General features: G+C 38.1%; 1 protein-coding gene across 1 annotated transcript in view; it reads right to left on the bottom strand.

The window, feature by feature from the left end:
• The window catches only part of SPTLC2 (serine palmitoyltransferase long chain base subunit 2), a 111,017-nt gene that overhangs the window by 71,089 nt on the left and 24,488 nt on the right, over positions 1-15,440 (bottom strand). Inside the window, exons 2-4 of the mRNA XM_055304090.1 lie at positions 15,227-15,421; positions 3,496-3,650; positions 1,500-1,648 (exon numbers count right to left, since the gene is read on the bottom strand). Of these exons, the coding sequence (XP_055160065.1) occupies positions 1,500-1,648; positions 3,496-3,650; positions 15,227-15,421 (499 nt within the window). The remainder of the gene's footprint in view (positions 1-1,499; positions 1,649-3,495; positions 3,651-15,226; positions 15,422-15,440) is intronic.

Below are 15,440 nucleotides of genomic sequence, written 5' to 3'. Positions count from 1 at the left end.
TGATGGAATTCCTGTACAGAAGATTGCCAACAATTTCTCCCATTCCGGATGACACATGCCAGTTCCAAGTCTAGGATGTAAAGAGGCCTGGCAAGATCTGCTTTTATACTTCTGGAGTCAGTTGCCATGTAAAACGGTCTAACTAGTTGTTGAAAAGAGAGGCTATATAGAGAGGGAGAGGCTCTGGAGGATAAGAGACCATATGGAAGGAGAATGCAGGGCTCAGGTAGCCCTCACCTGATCCCACTACCCAGCTGACATGCCAAACATAGAAGTAAAGCCATCCTGGACATTCTCTTGTCAGCCATAATGCCCCACCCAATAGTATATGGAGTTAAAATAAATGTCAAGCACTTCCCAAACTGCAGAATCACAAGCAAATAAATGTATGTTTCTGTTTTAAGTCACTAAGTTTTGGAATGCTTTGTTATGTAGCAAAAGACAAGTTAAAAAGCATCCTCCCTCACTTTGTATTGTGATCTTCTATCAATACTCAAATCCTTAAAAACTGAACAAGACTGATCAATGATACTAACTAAATGCAAAAGATCAGAAAAAAAGACTGCTGAACTTGGGTGCTACCTGTCCTCAAAGCTTTACACATTTAACCTCTCGGGGCTTTAGTTCCTTATCTGTTGAATACCAATAATAATATTTGCTCTATCTACCTCATATTGTTGTGAGGATCAAAAAAGCGAATAGGTTCAAGAAAGTTATAAAGTGCCATAAAGATGTAAAGTCTGAATACTATATGTTGTCACTGCACATCGCTGCCTTAACCACATCATTATGGATAATGAGTATAAATGACCCCGCTACATTTGCCAGTCTTGAGACTAACAAGAAATAATGAGAAATTATTGTTTTAATCTCCTAAATTTTGGGGTTATTCACAGTAATAAATATCCAGGACATTGCCTTATAACCTCTATAGTTATCAATTCTCTGGAACAAAATGGAAGAATTTGGAATTTTCCTTTGAACAAAATTTAATTCTTTTTATATAAATCTGTTCACCTTTATATTCTATAGACTTGTAATAATAATAATAAATAGCTAACATTTACTGAGTGTTTACCATGACACAAGCACTTTACATGAATTAACTTTTTTAATTCTTCAAACAGCCTTGTATGATAGGAATTATTATCAGCCCTCAATTACTGGTATGGAAACACATTAACCCTCATATGCCCATGGGGTCAGTACTAGTAAGTGGCACCCTTAACCACTATCATTTGTAAATGCCAACAAGGTCAACATTAAAGTTACAAATGAATCAAATATTTATGGAACCCTTCTAGATATATTTTGTAATATAATGGAAAAGATAAATACATCTCAAAATGTGTTGAAAGCATTAACATCATCCATTACTTCAGAAACAATATGGTGAAGTATGTATGTGGATGCTTACTACTCTGGGTCTGTATCAGCATTATTCCCTCCTGAGTAGCACAGTTAAAAATATCAGTTGGCCAAACAGATCCTATGCTTACCGATTTCCTGCCGAGTGCTACACACTCCAACTCCATACTCCTCTAAGACTTTCGCAGCTGCTTCTTGACATGCTCCTGTATTCCGTGCAAATCCAAGATAGTTGTAGGAACCCATGTTTATAACACCTTTAATTACATTCCCTGTGTACCTGTATTTCAAAAGCATAAAAGTTCATGAAACTCATGAGAAAATCAAATACTTACATGTGATAATAAACATAGTAATACAAAAGGAAGCACAATATACAGGAAATAGGAAGAATATGGCTTAGATGAAAAGCAGCTCAAACTCACTACCAATTAAGAAAATGAAAGGCAAAATACTAATTTTCACTTATCAATAATGATAATAATTTAAAAACTGATCATATGCAGTGTTTGCCAGGATAGTCTCACATACTGCACATAAGAATATCAGTTAGTACTTTTTTTTTTGGAGGGCAGTTTGGTAGTAATTCAGCAATTGCCATACACATATGAAAAAATATATGCATAAAGATCCTTTAAGAGTCACTAGACAATGGGGTGCCTGGGTGGCTCAGTCAGTTGAGCATCTGACTCTTTGTTTCAGATCAAATCATGATCTCAGGGTTGTGGGATTAAGCCCCAAGTGGGGTTCTGTGTTCAGCACAGAAATCTGCTTGAGATTCTCTCCTTCTCCCCATGCCCCTCCCCCTGCTCACTCACTCTTTCTAAAATAAAATAAAATCTTTTTTAAAAAGCAAAGAAAAAAGAGAGTCACTACACAATTTATCTTCTACTAAGTCCCTTCCCCAGACCAGTGACATTTCTACATGGTGGGAGCTCAGTCAGCCTGGGCCCACAAGCAAGAACATGGTTCAGAGGCTCCACTAACCTAAGGCAGACACAAAGTGTGGACAAGAAATAAACTGTTGGGATCCCTGGGTGGCGCAGCGGTTTGGCGCCTGCCTTTGGCCCAGGGCGCGATCCTGGAGACCCGGGATCGAATCCCACATCGGGCTCCCGGTGCATGGAGCCTGCTTCTCCCTCTGCCTGTGTCTCTGCCTCTCTCTCTCTCACTGTGTGCCTATCATAAATAAATAAAACAAAAAAAATATTAAAAAAAAAAAAAAAAAAAGAAATAAACTGTTGCTGTTTGAACTCTGAGATTTTTTTTTTTTGAGATTTTGGGGTTTTTAACAAAGAATGATGCAGTCCAACCTGCTAGACACTATCTATGGCTATATTATAGAATACTCAGTATCCAGTACTAATAATGATATTGCTGTGAAAATAGATAAGCAGGATATTACCAATGTGTTAGCAAGTAAAAAAAGATATAAAATGATTTCTATAGTATGATCCTATTCTTATAAATCAAAACCTACCTCTATGTAACCCCAGTAGATTGATTACATGCATACCCCACAGAAAACATCTGGAGGAATCATACACAACAGACAACAATGGTTACTTCTAGGGAGTGAAGGTTTGTGGAGAAGTGGGTTTGCAGAAGGGATAGTGGCTAGTTGTCATGGGAGAACATTTCATTTATCTGTATTATTTGCCTTTTTTTTCTTAATAATAATGCAATGTGTACAATCTAAACAATAAAATTTTATGAATATGAAAAGATTTCCAGAAAACTATTCCATCTATTTAAGTGAAAACATTCTATATATCCTTAAATCATTTGAGAAATCAAAATAGGCAGAAGTAAATTCAGACACTTGATTGTGATAAGTGGCATAACAGAAAGGACAGTTTATCATTGTTTTTTTGTTTTCTAATAAGTCAAATTTTGTATTCAATTATAATCCAACACAGTATCAAATGTAATAGAAAAATGCATTTTAAAAATCTAGATAGCAAAGAACAATATGCAAAGCATATTGCAAGGTAACTAATTATGTTGTACTGTACTCTCAGCTTCTATTCTTATTTTTATAGATTACTCAATCTACAATAGAATATATTCTGAAGTGAAGAAATTCTTTTTCTCTTGCTGTCAAATAATTTCCCAACTGAGACTCACTTGAACGACCAGTTGTAATCATGAGATTGCCTCTCCATGATATCCACCCTGGCTCCAGGCACACTGCAGATTGGTCGATTCCAATTGTCTCTGATCCTCATGTAGAGGTTCCTTGTATAGAAGTTTTCGAAATCCTGATATAACGACACAAAGTCCTGCCAACAAATGGTGAAATACCATGAATTTAACTGAATTAATTTAGAAAATTTTTACAACTTCCCTTTCCATGTTGCAAGAGTGCTTGGGAACCAGAGATCAATTACACTGAATTAACTGATAAGGAAAACATTTGTAAAGGCATCAATTCTCTGTTAAAACAACTTGGGGCAATGGCTGGCTCAATTAGTAGAGTATGCAACTCTTGATCTCAGGGTTGTGAGTTCAAGCCCCATACTGAGCACAGAAATCATAAAAAAAAAAAAAAAAAGGTAAAAGAACTCTTAATCAGGTAAACATCACTTGGCCCTGACAATTAACCTATATGAAATGGTTGTAAATAACTATCTGACTACATGAATATAAAACCAAAGAATTTAGCTTAAAAAGTAGGTCCCATAAAAATAAAACTTAGTTGTACAATTCTGTCCTTTAAATGATTTTCCTTCCCAATAACCTCAAAAGGACTTCTCTTCTGCCTCCCAAGTAATATATTGGGAAATGCCATTAAAAAACACTGTAATTCCAGTTTCAAATAAGAAAATTCTGAAATTAAAATTCCATCCTCTGCATATTTTAAAAGATCAAAGTGAAAAACATCCAGAGAAAAATGATAAACAAGAAATACTAAAAGACAGCTTATATAGAAAGACACCTATCTCAGGTTTCTTTCCTTGGATGGGAGTTAAAAAAAAAAAATTCTTATGATGAATTCTCATGACTAGGGACTTAAAGCCCTCTCTTCTTCTGTGAAATAAGTTACACTAAATTTAAGTCTATAAAAAAGCCTGGGTGGAGCTAAAATGAATGCATAATGTCATGTCCCATGTAATATGACCACTGCTCAGAACACGATCAGACCACATTAGAACAACTCGACTCCTGAAGATAAGGGGTAAACCAAACAAAAAGAAAACTACTATAGTTTTACTATAGTTAGCAAACTGCTAAACTTCTAGCCCTGAGATCTGGACTTATGTTAAATAAGCTAATCAGAAACATTCAAGTTTAAGCCTTATTTTGAAAGACTTTCATTGCTAAATAAGACTTCATAAAATTTTATAATTAATAACCTTCTATGTCATTGGACTCTACTAAATAAGCCTCACAGTAGATAAAATCTTACATCAAGCTGAGCAAAGTCAGAAAGTACTCTTAGGAATGTGCAGCACCTGACACCCTCTTCTCACAACTGATTCTAACATTTACATTTCCTTAAGAGAAAATATCCATAAATAATGTGTCTATCAACTGGAAACTTACTACTTAACTGGTATGTCCTTTTTGATAGTCTCCACTTCTAACAAGAATATCAAATGAATGAAAACTAGAACAAAGACATCTAAATTCTAATTTGGGACTTTTCCTTAGCTACTATTCACCATGCATTTCTTTACCTAAAGGAAAAAAGCAAACAAAAACAAAAACAAAAAAACCCAAAACAGTTGTCGCCAATCCTTTTCTATTAATATCAAATAGGGTAAAGAGTACTAACTCTTCTTAATTTTATTTCTTTATAACTTTTCTAAACACTGCACATTAATATTAAAGGTATTAACTTAAACCCCCAAGAGAAAGGCTCCATCACAAATTTTTAGTAGCAACAAAGAGTATTATTTTTATATACATTATATAAACATCAGAAAACACTTACGAGTCTGGTCCCACCTACCAGAAGTCTTACCAAACCCCAATATCGAAAAAAGGCTGCAGGCTAAAGTTAAGTACAGTTCTGGGGAACCAGTGACCTAGTGGTGTGGCTGGGAAGGGAGAGAGGGGCTCCAGTCTTTGCAACAGAGACTGCCAACATCAGGGAGCTTGCAGCTCAACTCATCAGCTCAGCTCATTGTTACAATGGGAGAACAAGGAAGTTCCTGAGATGGGAACAGACTTGCACAGAGTGATGGAGAAGTTGCCACAGTGAGCAATGTTAGAGATCAAAAAGCAGGTGGGATGGAATGGCAGAAGAGAGGGACTCATGGCCAGGGTACCAGTATGACTGCAGTTAGAAGGTTTGGTGGAGAGAGCTGAAAGGCAGCTATCCAAACTCCCTGCTGCTTATTAGCAATGAAGTAAGAATGGGGATGGAAAGGGATCACTATTCAGGGTTCCAGTTCTATGCAACAAGGGTGAGTGTCTTTTTCCAAAAATATACAGTTTAAATTTTCAAGGACTTAGGGTTATACTAGAGGACTTGTCTCTTCATTTATTTCATTCAAATACTCTTTTCTAAATACTTCTACCAGACCTGGGATATAATGAAGAACACGAGGGTTCTCTCTGCAAACTGTGACACCCCCACTACTGGTACCCTCCCCCTTCCCACCCTGGCCCCCATCCCACTCCACATACCCACCCCACCCCCTTCCTCCTCCACGGTTTAGTCACTGCAAAATGATTTCAGTCAGGGCCGACCTACTACTTGTTTGCTCAGTCACTGAACAAACATTTACTGAGCTGTCCTTTCCAGGCACTAATCTAGGTATTGGGGATAAAAATGAGTAAGACACAACCTCTACACTCCCAAGATCTCTTAGTGGAGTGGAGTGGCACACAAATGAAGTTACAATACAATGTAACAAGCACTCTAAAGGGATACTTGCCCAGGCAAAATATACTTAACTGGTGGGTGAGTGGCAATGATAGAGTCAAATACAAATAACTTTCATGCACTGTTTGAACTTGATGTACTCCTCATGCACATGTTTCCTGAAGACCTTGTCCACAAACCCCATATACTAGCAGATATATATGATAAATAGAAAATAATACCTAGTTGAAACTATACCCTGGACTGCTGAGTGTGAAGTCCCTAGGTAAGTGACTTCTACCAGTAGCCTCAAACAGAAAAATTCAAATTCATGGATTTGTTAATTTAGGATCATTGAAGACCTTACCAAAAGTAGTCTGGAGCTTAATAATTAGCCAATAAATATCCTTTATTGGTTGAGGTTGAGTCTTTTTTTTTAATTATTATTTATTTATGATAGTCACACAGAGAGAGAGAGGCAGAGACATAGGCAGAGGGAGAAGCAGGCTCCATGCACCAGGAGCCCGACGTGGGATTCGATCCCAGGTCTCCAGGATCGCGCCCTGGGCCAAAGGCAGGCACTAAACCGCTGCGCCACCCAGGGATCCCCGAGATTGAGTCTTTTAAAAAACATTCTATACTATTTAAAATAAATAGGTACCACCTATTCTAGTGTCTATCTAGACTTAAGGATCACAGTGGAAAAGGCTGAGTGCTACCACTTTGAGAAGTTGACTTTATTATAACAATTGTCCACGGTTGTTAAGAGCAATTCTGGCCCAACATAGATGTGTAAATATGATGATAATCACAACAGCAGCAAGAGTTCCCATTTGAGTACTTATGATACTTATGTCCAGCATTACATATATCTGCTCATAAATATCCCTGCACCTTCTTAACAGAAGATACTATTCCCACTCCAGAAAGGCAAAATGGCTTTCCCAGTTAGGGAACAAGCCAGGGGCAGAGCCAGGAACTGATCGAGAGGCCTTTTCATTCCAAAGTCTATGCCCATACATTTCCATGACTTACAATTTCTTCTGAAAGGTTTATGTGCCACAGCTTGTTGAGTGCCTGACTCAACAACATGGATCCCAATTTACTTAGTGTAAAGATCCGATCACAAGGAAATCTACTTTGTCTGATGGTGCTAAGGTACTTATGTATCTGGCAAAGATCAGGATGCTTCAAAACTCTCAATCACTGAAACTGAAGACACGTAATGACATTTCAAAATTAAAGACAGCTGTTTTCTTAGATTTTTTTTTTAAGATTTATTTATTTATTCATGATAGACACACACACACAGAGAGAGAGAGAGACAGAGACAGAGACACAGGCAGAGGGAGAAGCAGGCTCCACGCCGGGAGCCCGACATGGGATTCAATCCCGGGACTTCAGGAATGCGCCCTGGGCCAAAGGCAGGCGCCAAACCGCCAAGCCACCCAGGGATCCCCTGTTTTCTTAGATCTTAAACTGAGTCATCTGTGTGTATGTGCATATGTGTACACGCATACACAATGCTATGAATACTTAAATTCAAAAGACTCAACACTCATTGTTATTACCACCACTCCTCATATTATTAACTTAAACATTCACTGAAAGTCTAATAAATGCAAAGCACTGTTCTAGGCACTTGGCATATAACAGTAAACAAAAAGATAACAATAATCTCTGCCCTTGTGGAATTTATATTTTGGTGGAAGAGATAGATATTACATGAGACAAATATATAAAATATAAGGTATGTTAAACAGTGAAAAATGCTAATGGAAACAAAAATCAAATAAGGAAGGGGGAGATAAACTGCCGGAGCCATACTAAAATTTAGCTAGGGTGGCCAGAGTAGAATAAAGGAAAAGGAAGGGAGAGAACTATCCATTTGACCATCTGACAGGTAAACAGTGCAACAGCAGTGAGGCAAGAGTGTACTTGTGTTCAAGGAACGGCAAAAGGCCAGTGTGACAGGAGCAGACGAGCAAGACACTAAGCAGGAGATGATGTCTAGGTGATAATGGAGGTTGATAAGTAGTTGAATCTTGATTTCCTGATGGGTTACACACGGTGTGTGACAGAAAGAAGAGTCAAGGATATCACTATGGTTTTCAGCCTAAGCAACGGCAGAAAAGAATAGTCATCCATAGAGATCAGGAAGCTAGCCAGCTGGTCAGGAGGCAATGAATGTCGGCTTAGTTTTGGACATGTAAAGTTTGAGATGCCTGTGGGGAGACGTCAAATGGGCAGTTATGTAGAATTCAATGAGGAAGTCAGTGCTAAAGATATAAATTTGGAACTTATCAGCATACAGAGGTACCAAAAGCCACGATAATGGATGAAATCCCCAAAGGAATGCGTACACATGAAATGAGGACTAAGGATGAAGCCAATGTCACATCCATATCAACATTTAGAAGTTGGGCTGATGAGAAGGATCTAGCAAGAGGGAATGAAAGAAAACAGAGGCAGGACAAAAACCAAGCAATTATAATGCCTGAAAACTAAGTAAGCAAAGTGCTTCCAGAAGGAGAATGATCGATTGTGTCAAATGCTGCTGGCAGGCTAAACAAAGTAAAGACCAAGTAAGGAATATGAGATTTTGCAACACAGGTGTCAGGGGTGATCCTGAGAAAAATTGTTTTAGTTGAAGTGGTAGGGGCAAAATCCTGACTGGAGTGAGTTCAGTAAAGAATGGGGTGCAAGACACCAGAAGCAGCTCTATCGGAAAATTTTACTCTAGGAGGAAGAAAGAGGGGTTCCTGGCTGGTTGTCAGTAGAACATGGGACCTCTGATCTTGGGGTTGTGAGTTCAAGCCCACAGTGGGTATAGACCTTACTTTAAAAAAAAAAAAAAAGGAAAAAACGGAGTAGATGGAGGAGAAAGGATCATGAGAAAGCTCGTTTTCAAGATGGGAAAAAAAACATGTCTATGTTACTGGGAATGATCTGGTACAGGACAAATGGATGCAAAACTGATTTACCAGACTCCCAATGGTCAAAACTGAATGTGTAGTAAGTAAGAGCAAGAGTACGGACCAGTCATCACATGCTGTCTCTAACAAGCTCCACCGGATGGCCAGATTTAAGTAGAGTGAATTGCTCTTTTTTACATTTTCAGTTATTTACTACCAAAGTTGTCATGGTATTTTCAAAATGCTTTCATAAGAAACATATATAAAAACAAAAGATAGCTTGTAAGGAAACATCAATAAAATTTCTTAAACTGGGGTCTAAGAACTGTTTTTTTTTTTGGGGGGGGGTCTAAAAACTGTTGAGGGTTTATGGGTAGCCTTTAAGAATCTATAAATTCGAGGATCCCTGGGTGGCTCAGCGGTTTAGCGTCTGCCTTTGGCCCAGGGTGCAATCCTGGAGTCCCGGGATCGAGTCCCACGTCAGGCTCCCAGCATGGGCCTACTTCTCCCTCCTCCTGTGTCTCTGCCTCTCTCTCTATGTCTATCATAAATAATCTTTTTTTTTAAAAAAACCTATAAATTCTATTATTTTTTAAACTTTATTTCTTCATTTTGATAAACATTTTATTTTTTTAATAAATTTCTATTTTTTTTAAAGATTTTATTTATTTACTCTAGAGACACACACACACACACACACACACAGAGAGAGAGAGAGAGAGAGAGAGAGGCAGAGACATAGGCAGAGGGAGAAGCAGGCGCTCTGCGAGGACCCCGATGTGGGACTCGATCCCAGATCCTAGAATCATGCCCTAGGCTGAGCCACCCAGGCGTCCCTTGATAAATATTTTAAATCAGTTTACCAGTTTAGGACCCTAATGGTATTCAATTTAAACTTGGAATGACTTAGGATATCAGACAGAGCACCACATCTTTAAACTTACATATTCTCAGTAGTAAAAATAATAATAATAATAATAATAATAATAACCCAAATTGCTAAATGCATAGAAAAGCTGAAAAGACAGAAGCCTAAAGATTCAAAAGCCCCTCCCCGCCCAAAAAAAAGCCTTGCTAAAAATAAGCTACACTGTTGCTCCAAACAAAAAAGCCCCAAAGCCCCATAGATGACAGGGAAACTTTTGCAGATCTACTTATGTCACCAGTGCAAAAGGATATAGTTGTTATCTACTATAAAACTCTTTAAAAAGGTTTATTTGGGATACAACTTTGTACCAGTAAGAAATCACTAGAGTAAATAAAAATAGGGATGCCTGGGTGGCTCAGCAGTTGAGCGTCTACCTTTGGCTCAGGGTGTGATCTCAGTTCGGAGATCGAGTCCCACATCGGGTTCCATGTGAGGAGCCTGCTTCTCCCTCTGCCTGTGTCTCTGCCTCTCTCTGTGTCTCTCATGAATACATAAATAAAATCTTTAAAATAAATAAATAAAAATAGATGACTGTTCTATGCAATGGAATATGATTCAGCACTAAGAAGGAATGAATTACTGAAATCTACTATAACACGGACAAACCTCAAAACATTATGCCAAATTAGAAGTATCAGACACAAAAGATCACACTCTGTATGATCCCGTTTATATGAAACATCTAGAGACAGAGAGTAGAGTAGTAGTTGCCTAGGGTGATGAGGGGGAGTAATGAGTGACTGATAATGGGTATGGGGTTTCTTTTTCAGGTGATATAAATGTTATAAAATTAGATTATGGTGCTGGTTGTACACACTCGTGAAAATATAGTTGACCCGGGGTGCCTGGGTGGCTTAGTTGGTTAAGCATCTGCCTTATACTCAGGTCATGATCCTGGGGTCCTGGGATGCAGCCCCATATGGGGTGGAGTGGGGGTGAGGGTGGGAGTGGTGTCCTGCTCAGTGGGGAACCTGCTTCTGTCCCTCACCCTGCTCCTGCTCTGTCTCTCAAACTCTCTCTCAAATAAAATCTTCAAAAAAACAAAAACAAAAAAAGAAAATAGTTGACCCTGAACATATGTTGAACTGTGCAGATCCACCTACACATAGATTTTTTTCCAATAACTACAGTTGCATTATTATACATGTATTTTCCTTATAATTTTCTCAATAACATTTTCTTTTCTCTAGCTTGCTTTATTGTAAGAATACAGTATATAATATATATAACTTAAAAAATATGTGTTGTTTATGTTATCAGCAAGGCTTCAGGTCAATCAGGATGTTAGTAGTTAAGTTTTAGGGGAGTCAAAACTTATATACAAATTTTCAACAGCATGGGGGAAGGGGTGAGCACCCCTAACCTCCACATTTTTCAAGGGCCAACTGTAACACTAAAAACAACTGAATTGTACATTTTAAACAGGTGACCTTTATGATATACAAATTATATCTCAATGAGACTATTAAAAAAATAGAGGTCTGCTGTCCAGGTCTCCAAACACACCACAAAACAATGGTAAATAGAGCTCTTTGTAAATCCCCAGAACTAAAAAAGACAAACCAACTGATAATCCACCAGCTTCTGTATCAAGTAACTGTACTACGTTAATAGTTTCCAAAGATATTGCTAAAATGACAATTAATCAGAATATTCTTAGACTACTTTTTGAAGGAGATTAAGAATAAAATCCTTCCAGAAATTCCTATTAATATATTCAATCAGTTTCCTTCTTTTGTATCTTGAAAATTAAACATATCAGGAAATGGATAAAATAATGTCCCTTCCCAATAACCTACCCCTCCCATTTTTGAATATGGGACCATGAACAAACCTGTAGAGGCAAAACTTTAAGCTTAGTAAGTGCGTGCTAACTACATACCATAATTTGCTCCTTATACTTCTAGTTATTTCCTATCTAGATTAGAACATTTTAAATTCAACCTTTTGCTTTATCTAATCACATACATGTTTCTGGAGGACTAGTTTCACCTCACATAAAAAAGAAACAGACCACAGACTGGAAAAAACAACATTCTCATCCAAAACAACATTAATAACAGAGGATCAAGTAGTAAAGAATTCAAAGAATTTTTTGCAATTTACATAGAACTCAGGCTAATTCATCTTTATTTTTTAAGTTTTTAAATTTTTTGCTAACTTACTGTTAGCTTTATTTTCTTAAAAGATTTTATTTGAGAGAGAGCGCAAGTGCTGGAGTTGGGGGGAGGGGCAGAGGGAGCAGAGAGAGAAGCAGACCCCCTGCAGAACAGGGAGCCCAATGCGATGGGGGGGTGGCGGGGGGGGGGGGGGGTTCAGGACCCCAGGACCATGAACAAAGCCAAAGGCAGGCACTTAAACTGAGCCACCAGGCACTCCTAACTTATCTTTATAGTGGGACCATGGGATTCAGTTCTACCCAAATCAACATATGAAGAACCAACATAAATAGTTAAAATGGACGCTCTTTTATAATGGAATGAGGAAGAAAGTAAGGATGTGGTTATAAACACCATTCATTCAGTGAAATGAGGAAGTGGCAACATTATATTTGCATTTTATGAACCTAAGCAAGCACTTTCCCTCATCTCTCCCAGTGTAACACCTTAAAATTTGCATATTCCTCTCACTACATTTAATCCAGCAACAGAAAACAAACATGCTATATCACAAGACTGAGTGAGCTTCCTTCCCTCTAAAAGCTGAATTTTTGTAAGAAAATGGTAGAATTCAGCTGGCTTAACTGTTAATGTTATCTACTGTGAAAATCCTATTGAAATGAATTTGAATAAAATAGTAGTCTTCTAAACAAACTGTAGAAGCAAATATCCCCCACTATCCCACATATTTCCTCCTATTACTTCCTCAGAGAATTATTTCCTGATTAACTCGATGCTACTCAGTTCTGTAACTGCCACAATTCAAACACTATTTACCTGTAGAGGGCTTTGCAAAGACCTGTTAGATTTGAAGAGTTATGTTTTCTCAACAACTTTAGAAGCTATTTAAGAATAAAATCCATATGTTCCATACTTGAACACAAAAGTCAAAAACACAGGCAGCCCCAATAACTCAGGAATCAATTCACCTTCTGGAAGCATAAAACAAGTTCCAACATAACATACTCTTTAATAAAGTAATTTGGATGCAACTCCATTGTTTCATTCATTCTTCATCCCACTTTGACAGAACACCAGCTATGAAAACTCTCCTGTCACACCCCTGCTCAAAAACTGCCCAGACTCCTCACTGCCTGCCAAACTTCTTCATCTGACATTCAAAACACAATCTCTCATACACCTATATTCCAGGTTCTCCCAAACATCCCTAATGCCTTTGCCTACACCATCCCCTCAGCCAGGAATGCTCTCCACATCACAATTAGCACCCCTGGCTCCCACCTTCCCATGTTAGTAGGTCTCTACAGTGTGTCCACACTAGGAGAGGTCCCTATAAATAAAGATTTTCTAATTTGAATATGTGAATAAAATTTTAGTTCCCATCAGTCACAACCACCATCAACTCAGTCTGACAGGAAGACTGGCCTGTAAACCAGTAACTGTAATTCCATACAACCCCATAAGCATACAGTAACCTATAACTTATAATAAGTAAGCCATACCTGAGAGATGACAAAATCAACATACTGTTGATACACTCCAGCCACAGAGTCTATTTGGGATGTACAAGGGTAGAAAAATAAGAGAAGCAAAAAATTTCAATGATGAAAACTAGTTTGGCCTACTGGACCAAGTTCTGAATATAGGGCTTTGCTTGCGTTTGGTATTCAAGAAATACCTTCTTGATGAGACAGCTTGTAGGTATTTCAGGGCAGTAAGAAAGAGGACCAACTTGTGGTGCTGGGGCTGGGGCTAGGGCTGGAAAGGGTACAGAATGGCTGAGATGAGAGAGAAGAGAGCCTGGATTCTGGGTTCTCCAAGAACCAGAATCTTTGATTCCCACACTGACTAGTTTTGGCTTTCTAGCAAAGGACCTTGAATAAGGTCCTTTCTTTCCCCATGTTTTCTAGATGCTCCCTTCTCTCCCATAGGACCACCATCCATTCCGGTATCTAATGGCTCCTCTCTCAGTGGTGACCTTACTGCCACCAAGCCTGCCTAACACCCCACAAAAATGAGAGGTATTATGGACCAAAAAAACTTCTGAAGCCCTTCTTTAGTGTATTCCTTGGGCTAGAAGATAACCTCTCCATACTTCACATGCCAAGAACAAACAAGTTTGTTTTTAGAAAAACCAGGCATTTCACTCTAATTTTATTTATTCCTGAGAATAGAATGTATACTGTACAGACTCTAGAGGTGCAAAGGAGTATACAGAAAAAAAGTGAAGTGAGGTTCCACCCCCCTGCCCCAAGACAACTATTACCATCTCTGTTTATAACTACTAAAACAAGATTGATTTTTGCCTTTTTTTTTTTTTTCCATGAACAGAGAGCTCAGCCATATTTTGTTTTCAGGCTTGTTTGGGGAAAGGAGCTGATCTGTGAGCCAAACATCTATATATCATGTGTCTATAATAAAACACATCATGAGTTCTCCAGAACTTTTTTTATCTTCTCAGAAGATCAGAGCCAAAACTTAGGATATAGCACAATACCACAAACATAAAGAACATGGCTTCTAGCATTTGACAGACCCATGTCTGTATCCCAGCTCTGACACTAAGCAACTCAGGAAATATTATTTTAACTTGTGAATTTTCACTTTCTCATTCATCAAACAGGAATAGACTCTGTGACAATTAAATTAGAAATATGTTCAATGTGGGGGCATCGGGGTGGCTCAGTTGATTGAGTGCCCAACTCTTAGTTTTGGCTCAGGTCATGACCTCCAGGTCCTGGGACAGAGTCCAATAACCCCCACAAAGGGCTCTGTGCTCAGCAGGGAGTCTGCTTGAGATTCTCTTTCTCCCTCTCCCTCTGCCCGTCCTCTCCTCAGTGCACATGCATGAGCACACAATAAATAAATCTTTAAAAAATAAAAAATAAAGAAGTATGTTAAATGCTTTGATTTCTCCATGCCTTGATCTTGTTTTCCACTTTCTTTGTGAAACGCTTTCATTTAACTGCATCTGGAATATTTTTATTTTAAGATGTATCCAAATTTCTAAAAAAAAAAGAGAGCATACCAGTATGTCTATAAAAGGCTTCCGTTTACAGAATCAAAGACTCTTAACAATTACCTGTTGTTCTTTTCTTTCTGTTGCATGATGACACTTTTCAATTCTCCAATGCCTTAAGAAATCTCGAAGATATCCAAAGAGAGTGAGTACACCATATCCCACATAAGTAAGCACAGCGACCAGCATTGGTGTTTCTTCAAAAGCTTCATTAAATGGTCTCTTGTAAAGTCCTCCATTTTGTGTAACATGATGAATCTAAAAAGGAAGTTAAAAA

Source organism: Nyctereutes procyonoides, unplaced genomic scaffold (assembly GCF_905146905.1).
Source record: "Nyctereutes procyonoides isolate TBG_1078 unplaced genomic scaffold, NYPRO_anot_genome, whole genome shotgun sequence".
In the NCBI taxonomy this organism is placed as follows: Eukaryota; Metazoa; Chordata; class Mammalia; order Carnivora; family Canidae; genus Nyctereutes; species Nyctereutes procyonoides.
This window is presented reverse-complemented; position numbering and strand designations above follow the sequence as displayed.